The 11,209-nt window shown below is 46.3% G+C and overlaps 1 protein-coding gene across 1 annotated transcript in view; it reads left to right on the top strand.

Moving 5' to 3' along the window:
• Positions 1 to 9,201: 9,201 nt before the first annotated feature.
• The window catches only part of tm9sf3 (transmembrane 9 superfamily member 3), a 130,580-nt gene continuing 128,572 nt past the window's right edge, over positions 9,202 to 11,209 (top strand). Inside the window, exon 1 of the mRNA XM_041176409.1 lies at positions 9,202 to 9,426. Within this exon, the coding sequence (XP_041032343.1) occupies positions 9,343 to 9,426 (84 nt within the window). The 5' untranslated portion in view covers positions 9,202 to 9,342. The remainder of the gene's footprint in view (positions 9,427 to 11,209) is intronic.

The following is an 11,209-nucleotide window of genomic DNA, read 5'->3' as shown; positions in this document are numbered from 1 at the left end:
AGGGGAGTGAAGGCATGGTGGCTAAATTAACAAATGACACAAAGGTAGGTAGGAAAGTATGTTGTGAAGAGGACACAAGGAGGTTACAGACAGATATAGATAGGGTTGAGTGAGTGGGCAAAGATCTGACAGGTGAAATGTGAAGTTGTCCACTTTGGAGGGAAGAATAGAAAAGCAGAGTATTACTTAAACGGAGAATGGCTCCAGTATTCCGAGGTGCAGAGGGATCTCGGTGTTCTAGTGCATGAGTCACAAAAGGTTAGTATGCAAGTACAAGTAATTAAGGCAGCTAATGGAATTCTATCCTTTATTACAAGAGGAATTGAATATAAAAGTAAGGATGGTATACTTCAGTTATACAGGGCATTGGTAAGACTGCACCTCAAATACTGTGTGCAGTTTTGGTCTCCTTATTTAAGGAAGGATGTAAATGTGTTGGAGGTGGTTCAGAGGAGGTTTACTAGATTGATACCTGGAATGAGTGGGTTGTCTCATGAGGAAAGGTTGGACAGACTGGGCTTGTTTCCACTGGAGTTTAGAAGAGTGAGGGGTGACTTGATTGAAGTATACAAGATCCTGAATGGACAAGGTGGATGTGGAAAGGATGTTTCCTCCTGTGAGTGAGTCCAGAACTAGGGGCCACTGTTTTAAAATTAGGGGAGGTCATCCTTTTCGGACAGAGATGAGGAGAAACATTTTCTCTCAGAGGGTTGTGGGACTTTGGAACTCTCTGCCTCAGGAGGTAGATAGATTCTTGTTAGGCAAGGGAATCAAAGGTTATCGGGGGTAGGTGGGAATGTGGAACTTGAAACACCAGATCAGCCATGGTCTTATTGAATGGTGGAGCAGGCTCGAGGGGCCGAATGGCCTACTTCTGCTCCTATTTCTTATATTCTTAGGTTCTAAAATGAAGGTCTGTGATAGGGTGGAAGACAGGGTAGGGAAGAGAAGACAGGAAGGCGGCATATGATATGACGGGTGATTGGGGACTGGACCAGGATATCATCAAGGCAATGCTCCCTTTGTTACTCACAATAAGAGGTTGTGGTGGAAGAATTAAACCAGGCTGGTCTTTTGGTTCAAGCTGGTTTATTTTCAAGACAACTCCAAGGAGCTTCCGCACAAAGCGTTCCAGCTGTATCTTTTTATTCTATTTAGATAGGATAATCAACGCACATCACCTGTTTAACTCTCAATTGGTTTTAACAAGGTGATTGCCATATTAACACCTTCGGAATTCTGAAAGCGAAGGGGTGGGGGAGATGCATTTGGTGGTCGCATCATGTTGGAAGTGACAGATATGACAGAAAATGATCGGTTGAACGTGGAGGCCGATGGGGTGGAAGGTGACGATAAGGGGAATGTTATCGTGGTTCTGGGAGGGAGGGGAAGGGGTGAGAGTAGAAACGTGGCTGATACCGTCGAGGGTCCTGGCAACCACAGTGGGGAGGAATCCTCAGTTGAGGAATAAACAAGACATTTCAGAAACACTCGTGTGGAAGGTTGAATCATCAGAAGGGGCTGGGAGAATAGAGTCCTTACAAAATGTAGGGTGTGAGCAAGTGTGGTGAAGGTAGCTGCAGGAGTTAGTGAGCTTATAATGAACATCAGTTGACAGCCTATCACCAGAAATGGAGACAGAGAAGTCAAGGAAGGGAAGGGAAGAGTCAGAGAAGGACCATGTCAGACTGAGAGAGGGGTGGAAATTGGTGAAGTTTTAAATTCAGAGTGAGAGCTGGACAAGGCACTGAGGCAGTCATGAATGTACCAGAAAAAGAGCTCAGGGAGGAGGTCCCAAGTAGGACTGGAACAAGGAACGTTCCATATAATATTTACGACCCGCACAGGTACCCACAGCAACACCTTTTATTTGGAGGAAGTGAGATGATTTAAAGGAGAAATTGTTCAATGAAAGAACAAGTTCACCCAGGCAGAGCAGGGTGGTAGTCTATGGAAACTGGCTGGAAATTAAGATATTAATGGGAACAGATAAGGTTGGGAGGGAAAATCCTCTTGTGCTGGTTGGGGGGGTCTAGGACTAGGTGGAAGTAGTCTAAAGACTAGATGCAGATCTTTCAGGAACAAAATTGGGAAATACTGCTTCAGGCAAAGTGTATGCAACTCACTAAGGCTCCTTTGACAACACCTTCCAAACCCATACCTGCTACCATCTAGGACAAGGGAAGCAGATAGATGGAACACCACCATTGGAAGTTCCCCTCCATGCCACTCACCATCCTGACTTGAAAAGTTCCTTCACTGTCACTGGGTCAAAATCCTGGCACTCCCTCCCTAACAGCACTGTGGGTGTACCTACACCACATGGACTGCAGTGGCTCAAGAAGGCAGCTCATCACCACCTTCTCAAGGGCAATTAGGGATGGACAATAAATGCTGGCCTAGTCAGCGATGTCCACATCCCATGGAAGATTAAAAACATGTGGTGGAAGTTTGGAACCCTCTTCCACAAACAACAGTTGGTGTTGGATCAATTGTTCATTTTGAAACAGGATTTATAGGTTATTGTTATGCAAAAGTGTTAAAAGGTACAAGGCAAAGGCAGGTGAATGGAGTTAGGTTATAGGTCAGGCACGATCTTATTGAATGGCAGAGCAGGATTTTGGGGATAAATATCCTATTCCTGTTCCTATGTTCCCCTGTTCCTATGTTTATCAGCTTTTTCAGATTTGTAGGTTATGTAAGCTGACAGGCTGAATTCTTTACAATCCTGAATGACGTGAAACAGGTTAATAATTATCCCACCTGTAATCTGATTATCCAGTTTCCTAGATCTTTACTGTGTTCCACCTGGAGTGTTACTGTTGACCTTAAAGGCTGGTGGTAGCTTAAAGGGGCACAACTTCTTGTTCCTGTGGGAAAAGCTAGAGATGGCAGGCTGCCAAATAAATAATGGGAGGCTGGAGAAAAACTTCATTGCGGGAAACCTGGAGAGTGTCTGAGTAGTTGTTTCCACTAATGGAGTTATATTGAAAGTGCTAAGTAGTAGCTAGTAGCTGATTAAAAATACTGTGCAACAAGCGATTGTTCACTAAAAATCAAGCCACTTTAGTGATGATGGTTGGGCAATTCCTTCAGGAAGTTGATAAAGGAGTGACATCCTGTTTAGCTGCCATGGAATGAGGCTCTCTCGGTTGTTGTTTGCATAACATGACAAGGAGTCATCCAGTAGTATAATCCGCAGGACACATATACACCGCAGGGAGAAACTACAGGATCAACAAGGAAGTAAATATAACAAATTCCATTCATGAAACTGCTTGTGAGACCATTGGTAATAATGCACACAATGTGTAGTCTTCCTTTTAATGAAATATTCATATCTATTCTTATAATTTAGCGTTCCTCTTCTGTGGCTAGCTTGCCTCCTTTGCTGCCTCTGCTCCATCTCCCTCCATTGGTGTAATCCAAGGGAAACTGCAAATATAACCCCAGCCCCACCCTACACAATTCCATTGACTGGGAGAAAGTGTCTATTCGGAACACGTGCAGAACTCCTTCCATACAAAGACCACCAATCCCTGCTGACTTAAACCGCTCCTCACAGCTTCTCCAACAATTCAGTATTTTGCACTAACCCTACAACAGCAAGAGGGGAGTCAAAAGCACCTCACCTGCAGATTGAGTGATGATGCGTTGGATGGGGGGAGTGGGTGCAGGAGTCTCTTGTGTTAATCACAATAAGTGCTTGTCATGGAAGAATGAATCCAAAGCTAGTCTTTTACCTCAAGATGGTTTATTCTCAAGATAACGCTGCAGTGTAGCAGACTCTCCGAGTCCCTTCCATACTGGAGTGTTCCGGCTGGACCCATTTGTAACTCTTTCAAGTACAAACCCGTTTCCATCTGTTCCTATTCAGATGAAGTTCCATTGTTTCATAGTTTGCCATTGTGAAATTTGAACTCTTGATAGTTTTTCTGTATGTACGTGTAACTCTTTCGAGTACAAACCCATTTCCATCTATTTCAGATGAAGTTACATTGTTTCATAGTTTGCCATGGTGAGATTTGAACTCTTGATCTTGGGGTTACAAACCCAGTACCATAACCACTTGGCTATTTAGACCAAGCCCTGGACCCATTTGTAGGTGAGCCAATGCCCATCATTTGTTTTAACAAGGCAATTGTCTTAACAATGTAATTGCTATACAGTGTAATACCCAGTCAACAAGAAGATTGTTATTGGACCTTGAAAATGTAATTACTGATACATTGACACCTTGTACTGTTGCATGCATATCCACTTGTGCTTGCTTAAGAGAGGGCGTTAACAGGAATGGTGAGGTCCAAGTTGGCAGGTCAGGTGCCAACTCAGTGTTAGCCACTGACTGATGTCACAATCTGCCCCCTCTGCCGACTTCCATTGCAAGAATGGGTATGCATGCTATAACCCTCCACAGCATGATGATCAATACGGGTCACACCAGCAGGCATTGGGAACAAACCACCTCCCCCCCATTTTCTCCCTGACCCACCAGCAGCAATACAGAGCAGAGGTTGGCAGTCCTAAAGTTTAACATATCAAGCATAACTTGCAGGGAACTTGAAATGAAGCTTGATGAAGACAAATTCTGAGGAAGAGAATGAGGATAATGGTGAATCCAAACAAATTATATAGTCACAAGGAGTTTTAGTCCTGTGATGAATGTATTCATCTCAGGCTCCATTAACTATGCTGTACTAGATAACACTTGCACTTCAACAGTATGTGGAACAGATTGTATAAAATGCTGTGAGGATCAACACAATGTTAATGAGTATACAAGTATTACTTACTTAATGTATCATGATGACAACACATTGAGGTCACTAAAGAGAGTTCACTCGCTCACTTTTCCAGAACCGCTTCATCCAATCCAGGGTTGCAGGGTATACCAAAGAGAGTTACAATTCCATATTATAATAGCTGGTCATTCAGAGGGCATTTAAGAGTCAACCACATTGCTGTGGGTCTGGAGTCACGCGTAGGTCAGACTGGGTAAGGACAGCAGATTTCCTTCCCTAAAGGGGATTAGTGAACCAGATGGGGTTTTTATGACATAAAAACTGAAAATGCTGCAAAACCTCAGCAGGTCTGACAGCATCTGTGGGGAGAGATAAACAGAGTTAACGTTTCGAGTCTGTATGGTTCTTCTTCAGAGCTAAAGAGAAGTAGAAATGTGATGAAATTTATACTGTTTAAGGGATTGGAGCAGGTGAAGCTGGATAGAAGGTGATAGGTGGGGGCTAAGGAGAGATTGACAAAGATGTCATGGAAAAAAAGACAAAGGGAGTGTTAATTGTGGTGGTAAGGACTAAAGAAGGTGCTAATAGTACCATAAAGGTAAGAAAGCAGAATGTGTGAATGTGTGAATAGCAGAACAAGGATCAGCGCTCTGTGAAAGAACAACACAGAACAAGTAACAGGCGGCCCTTTAGGGGCTGAGGTGGGGGGAGGGGGTGGTGGTTGGGGAAAAAGGGAATAAAAAAGGGGATAAAATAATGAATAAATGAAAAAAAATGAAAGTAAGTGGATAATAAATAAAAATAAATTTTAAAAATAGGGATTAAAAAGGGGTGAAGATGGAGGAGAGAGTTCATGGTCTGAAGTTGTTGAACTCAATATTCAGTCCGGAAGGCTGTAAAGTGCCTAGTCGGAAGATGAGGTGCTGTTCCTCCAGTTTGCGTTGAGCTTCACTGGAACAATGCAGCAAGCCAAGGACAGACATGTGGGCAAGAGAGCAGGGTGGAGTGTTAAAATGGCAAGCGACAGGGAGGGCTGGGTAATGCTTGCATGCCTTTGGGGGTAAGGTGGGGGAGGGGATGGTGGTTGGGGAAAAAGTGATTAAAAAGGGGATAAAGCAATGAATAAATAAATGCTTGTGTTTTATGACAATGATTCTGTTGTCATCATTAGACTTTTAATTCCAGATTTTTTATTGAATTCATATTTCACCATCTGCCATGTTGGGGTTTGAGCTCAGGTCTGAGATAATTACCCTGGGATTGGCCGGATTGCTAGTCCAGTGACAATACCACTACGTTACCACTTCAACACAGTGCATTCCAGACGCTAACCACTCACTGTTTGAAAAAAGTTTTTTTCTCCTACCACTTTTGCTTCTTTGTCGCTTACTTTAAATTGGTGCCCTCTTGTTTCCAATCCTTTCACAAGTGGGGACAGTTTCTCCCAATCTACCCTGCCCAGACCCCTCATGATTTTGAATACCTCTATCAAATCTCTTCTCAGCCTTCTTTTCTCCAAGGAAAACAATCCAAACTTCTCCAGGCTATCTTCATAACTGAAGTGGTTCCTCATACCTGGAACCAGTCTCACGACTCTTTTCTACACTTTCTCTAATGCTTTCACATCTTTCCTAAAGTGTGGTGCCCAGAACTGGAAGCAATACTCTAGCTGAGGCCAAACTAGGGTCTTATACAAGTTCCACATAAGCTCCTTGCTTTTGTACTCCATGCCCTATTAATAAAACCTGGGATACTGTATGCTTTATTAACTGTGTTCTCAACCTGCCCTGTCACCTTCAATGACTTATGCACATATACACCCAGATCTCTCTGCTCCTGTACCCCCTTGTGCCCTTTATTTTATATTGTCTATGCTCATCTTAACAAAATTATTTACTTCACATTTCTCAGCATTAAACTTCATCTGCTACCTGTCCACCCATTCCACCAACTGTTCCATGTCCCTTTGAAGTTCTACACTATCCTCCTCACAGTTCACAATGCTTCCAACTTACATTTCATCTGCAAACATTGCAATTGTGCCCTGTACACCAAAGTCTAGGTTGTTGATATGTGTCAGGAAAAGCAAGGATCTCATCACTGACCCCTTGGCAACTCCACTACAAACCTTTCTCCAGCCAAAAAAAAAAATCCATTCACCACTACTCTCTGTTTCCTGTCAATCAGCCAATTCTGTGTCCATATTGCTACTATCCCTTTTATTCCATGAGCTCACTTTGCTCACATGTCTGGCGTGTGGCACTGTATCAAGTGCATTTTCAAAGTTCCCTCTAGAAGATCTCTTTGGGGACTGTGCAGTTCTGGTCGCCACATTATAGGAAGGATGTGATTGCGCTAGAGAGGGTGCAGTGGAGATTCAACAGGATGTTGCCTGGGCTGGAGCATTTCAGCTATGAAGAGAGACTAGATAGGCTAGGGTTGTTTTCCTTAGAGCAGAGAAGGCTGAGGGGGGACCTGATTGAGGTGTACAAAATTGAGGGGCATAGATCGGGGTAGATAGGAAGAAACTTTCTCCCTTGGTGGAGGGGTCAATAACCAGGGGGCATAAATTTAAGGTAAGGGGCAGGAGGTTTAGAGGGGATTTGAGAAAAAAATTTCATCCAGGGGTTGGGAGGTATCTGGAACTCACTGCCTGAACCCTCACAACATTTAAGGAGTATTTAGATTAAACCTTGAAATGCCATAGCATACAAGGCTACAGGCCAAGTGCCGGAAAATGGGATTAGAGCAGATAAGGGCTTGTTGACTGGTGTAGACATAATGGGCCGAAGGGCCTCTTTCCGTGCTGTAAAAATCTATGGTTCTATGACTCTGTAACCATTCATGGCCTGCTCAACTAAGTTGAATTTTTTGGAGTGTGGTCTTCACACTATTGAACCCAGCATGATGGAGAACCTCATTGAGTTGTGATTTTGCCCTGCCATTGAATTCTCATGATGGACCTCAGGTGACTTTGTGGAAGAGTTACAGAGCTTTGATGTGGCACCTATAGCAGACCCAGGATTCTGTGCTATACAGCAGGGTGGTAAGGGAAATGGCTTGGTAGAGAGCAAACTACCAAGGCATGAGAGCCTCGAGACTGGTGCTATCTATGGTCATTGGTGGTGCTTCATTGTGTGTGTCTGGTACTGGCTGAAACATAACTTTGGTCTTGGAGACACTGAGTCAAAGTTCAACATTTTTTGCCATAGTCTGGACGTCTTCCTTGTGTTGGGCAGCTCAGGCACAGTCATCTCTGATTACTGGTCTGTGTGATGCTGGAGGAATGCAGTCTGCAGAGATTGAAGAGATTCCCTGAAGAGGATTACAACTTTAGGATGTTGATGCCTACAGGCACATCTCTGTGGGTTTCCTGTAGCATTGAAGGAAAGAAGATTAAGGAATTGGGGAGACACAACCACAAAGGGCAGCAGATATCTCACCACAGACACAAACAGGTCCAACCATGTACATTAGGCAGTAGGTACGGGATTTTGAAATTTTGGAGATGGTGTTTATGTTAATGAGGAGGTAGATGGTGTTTATGTTAATGAGGGGGTGGTGTTCATGTTAATGAGGGGTGGTGTTTATGTTAACGAGGGTCTCCTGTTTATGTTAATGAGGGGGTGGTGTTTATGTTAATGAGGGAGTGGTGTTTATGTTAATGATGGGGTGGTGTTTATGTTAATAAGGGGGTGTTTATGTTAATGAGGAAGTGGTTATGTTAATGAGGGGATGGTGTTTATGTTAATGAAGGGATTGGTGTTTATGTTAATGAGGAAGTGGTTATGTTAATGAGGGGGTGGTGTTTATGTTAATGAGGGAGTGGTGTTTATGTTAATGAAGGGATTGGTGTTTATGTTAATGAGGGGTGGTGTTTAGGCTAATGAGGGGTTGGTGTTTATGTTAATGAGGAGGTGGTTTATGTTAATAAAGGGGTGGTGTTTATGTTAATGAAGGGATTGGTGTTCATGTTAATGAGGGGTGGTGATTATGTTAATGAGATGTTGGTGTTTAATGTTAATGAGATGTTGGTGTTTAATGTTAACGAGGGGGTGGGGTTTACAATACCATGGGTAGAGCTGCTGCTCGCATTGGACCCAGAGCTGAGCTGGAGAGGAGGCGGTGCTGGTGTTTACCGGCTGGAACTCCCAAGCCCCGCCCTTGATCTCCGGCCCCGCCCACAGCGCTGCTAACTCCGCCCACGTCGCTCCTGGCCCCACCCCCCGCCCCGATTTCCGACCCCGCCCCGGGCGCAAGGTCATCGTCTCCGACGCTTGCGGCCCAGCCCCTGGCGCTGTAACCCCGCCCCCCCCCCCCCCCCCACCCCAACGGCTGCCGCCCGCCCCCCGCCCTCCCCCCCACCTCCAACGGATCCCTGTCACCGCCCCCCACGCGCGCGCCTGCGTGCTCCGCGGAGTGCCCGATGACGTGGCGGTGCCGGAGCGGCGGGCTTGTGGCGCGCGCCTCCTGAGGCCGAGCAGCGCGAGGCGGGGCCGGGAGCGGGAGCCGGAGCCGGAGCGGAGCCACCGAGAGCCTCAGGCCCAGCGCCCGACAGAGACAAGCCCAGCCCAGCCCAGCACCGAGCACGGCCGCCCACATGGCCCCCTGGAAACTGCCGCTCCTGCTGGCCTGTGTCGGCCTCAGCGTCCTGAGGGCCCGGGCGGATGAGCACGATCACACGGTAAGGGGGGGTGGGGAGGAGGCCCGGCGGGGCCCCGGGAGGGGTCGGGGAGGAAGCAGCTCGGCCGGCCGGCGGGCCCGATCCTGCCCCTCGCTGTCAGGCCCGGTGGCGAAGGCCCCGCTCACCCGGGGGGTGGGTGGCCGGTGCCCGCGGCCCTGTTGGTGGATTCGGCTCCCCGCCCCTGACCTTGTGTCGTTGGGGTTTGTGTGTGTGTGTGTGTGTGTGTGGGTGGGGGGGACCCCCTCCCCCTCCCCCTCCCCCTCCCCCTCCCCCTCCCCACCCGGAGCCGGCCTGGGGCGAGGGTCCCAGTTGCCCTGGAGCTGGAGCCTGTCATGGTGGCGATGACAGCAGCGATGTGACTGATGGAAAAGCCTATCCATTTCCTCATTGCATCTCCAATTACTGACCTGGGCCATGAAGTGTGGGGGATGCCTGGCTCTGGGGGTGTGGGGGGTCTTTGGGTGACTGGCTGGAGTGGGTAAGGATTTGCAGTTGTCCATCCCTGAATTGCAAACCCAGACAGGACCTGATTGCACCCAGATTGGTTGTGGGAGCTGCCACAGTTATCAGGTGGGCTGCAGGTAACCAGACCACATTCCCTATAACCATTTGCTCTCGTACTTGTAGCCTTTGAAGTAACTCCACCAAACTTCCCCCAAAAGACATGCGGTATGATGGCCAGCTTGGACAGGTCTGTAGTTGTGAGCAAGCGTTGCTCTGGAGATGGAAGTTGCACCTTGATTTGTGTGCTGCTGAGATGTTGGGTGAGGGACATGGTTTGTGCTGAATGTGGTGTTTCTCACCGTTTAGCAGCTTGTTGTCAATCGTTTGACCAGGTTGTGGAGAGCAGCAACTTAAAGGCTGAGTGTGCCTTTATTATGGCTTTGAGCGGAAAAAAAACTGGAGATAGCACAGGGTGTGAATGACAGATGGTGAAGATAGAAGGAATGGTGGGGCGGTGGATTGTCATTCTGATCTAAAAATGAAGGGACTGTGTCTCCCCATGGAAATATGTGGTTATACTATTTGCAGTCTCAATATAACTAACCATTCAAAATTAACCATTGTTCAGTATTAGCTAAACAGTAAAACCCCCAGTAAATCAAATGTGCAAAAATAAGCTAAACCTCCTTGCTCTTTGAGGGGCTTTAGTTATTCAGTTCTTGTAATCACATGATGTGAAATACTGGCATTTCCCTAAACAATTTTTGTGTACTTTGTCCTCAAGCTAAAGCACGTTAACAAAAGAGAATGAAACATCTATGTTGGCACTCACTGTTGCCATTGCACTCTACTAGGTCAGGTTACTGCAGAGTAAATCTCCCCTCCTCTCTGTCGCAACCTCTCGGCAAAATCTCTTCCACCATCTGATATTCTTTCACATCCAGGTCCGTGCTGTGGCCAAGAGCGATTGCTGGTTTAGCATCAGGTTACGAATTTGTCCTGTAGACTGATGCCCACCAGAAACTGGATTGAGATCCCCCAAAAGCATTTGAATTGCAAATCCTTCAGCTAGCAAACAGCCCACTTTGCCTTGCATCCATTTAGGCTGAACAGGATAGTACTGGAAATTGGAGCCAGGTTGATCCTCTGTGGCAGACATGATAATCCAATACCTGAACCAGGCAGGTCCATAGTATTCCAGGACACTGCCCATAACTGACCAGCAAGCCCGATTTATTGGAACCAGAAGTTGGGAGACTCTCGTGGTGAGGGCCTGTGATTCTTTCCAGTTGTTTCCATATTATTCTGTAAGCTGGTGTCTGCAATTGTTTGAGAATTT

Source organism: Carcharodon carcharias, chromosome 28 (genome assembly GCF_017639515.1).
Source record: "Carcharodon carcharias isolate sCarCar2 chromosome 28, sCarCar2.pri, whole genome shotgun sequence".
Lineage (NCBI taxonomy): Eukaryota > Metazoa > Chordata > Chondrichthyes > Lamniformes > Lamnidae > Carcharodon > Carcharodon carcharias.
Note: the sequence above shows the minus strand (reverse complement) of the source record. Positions and strands in the feature narration are given on the sequence as shown.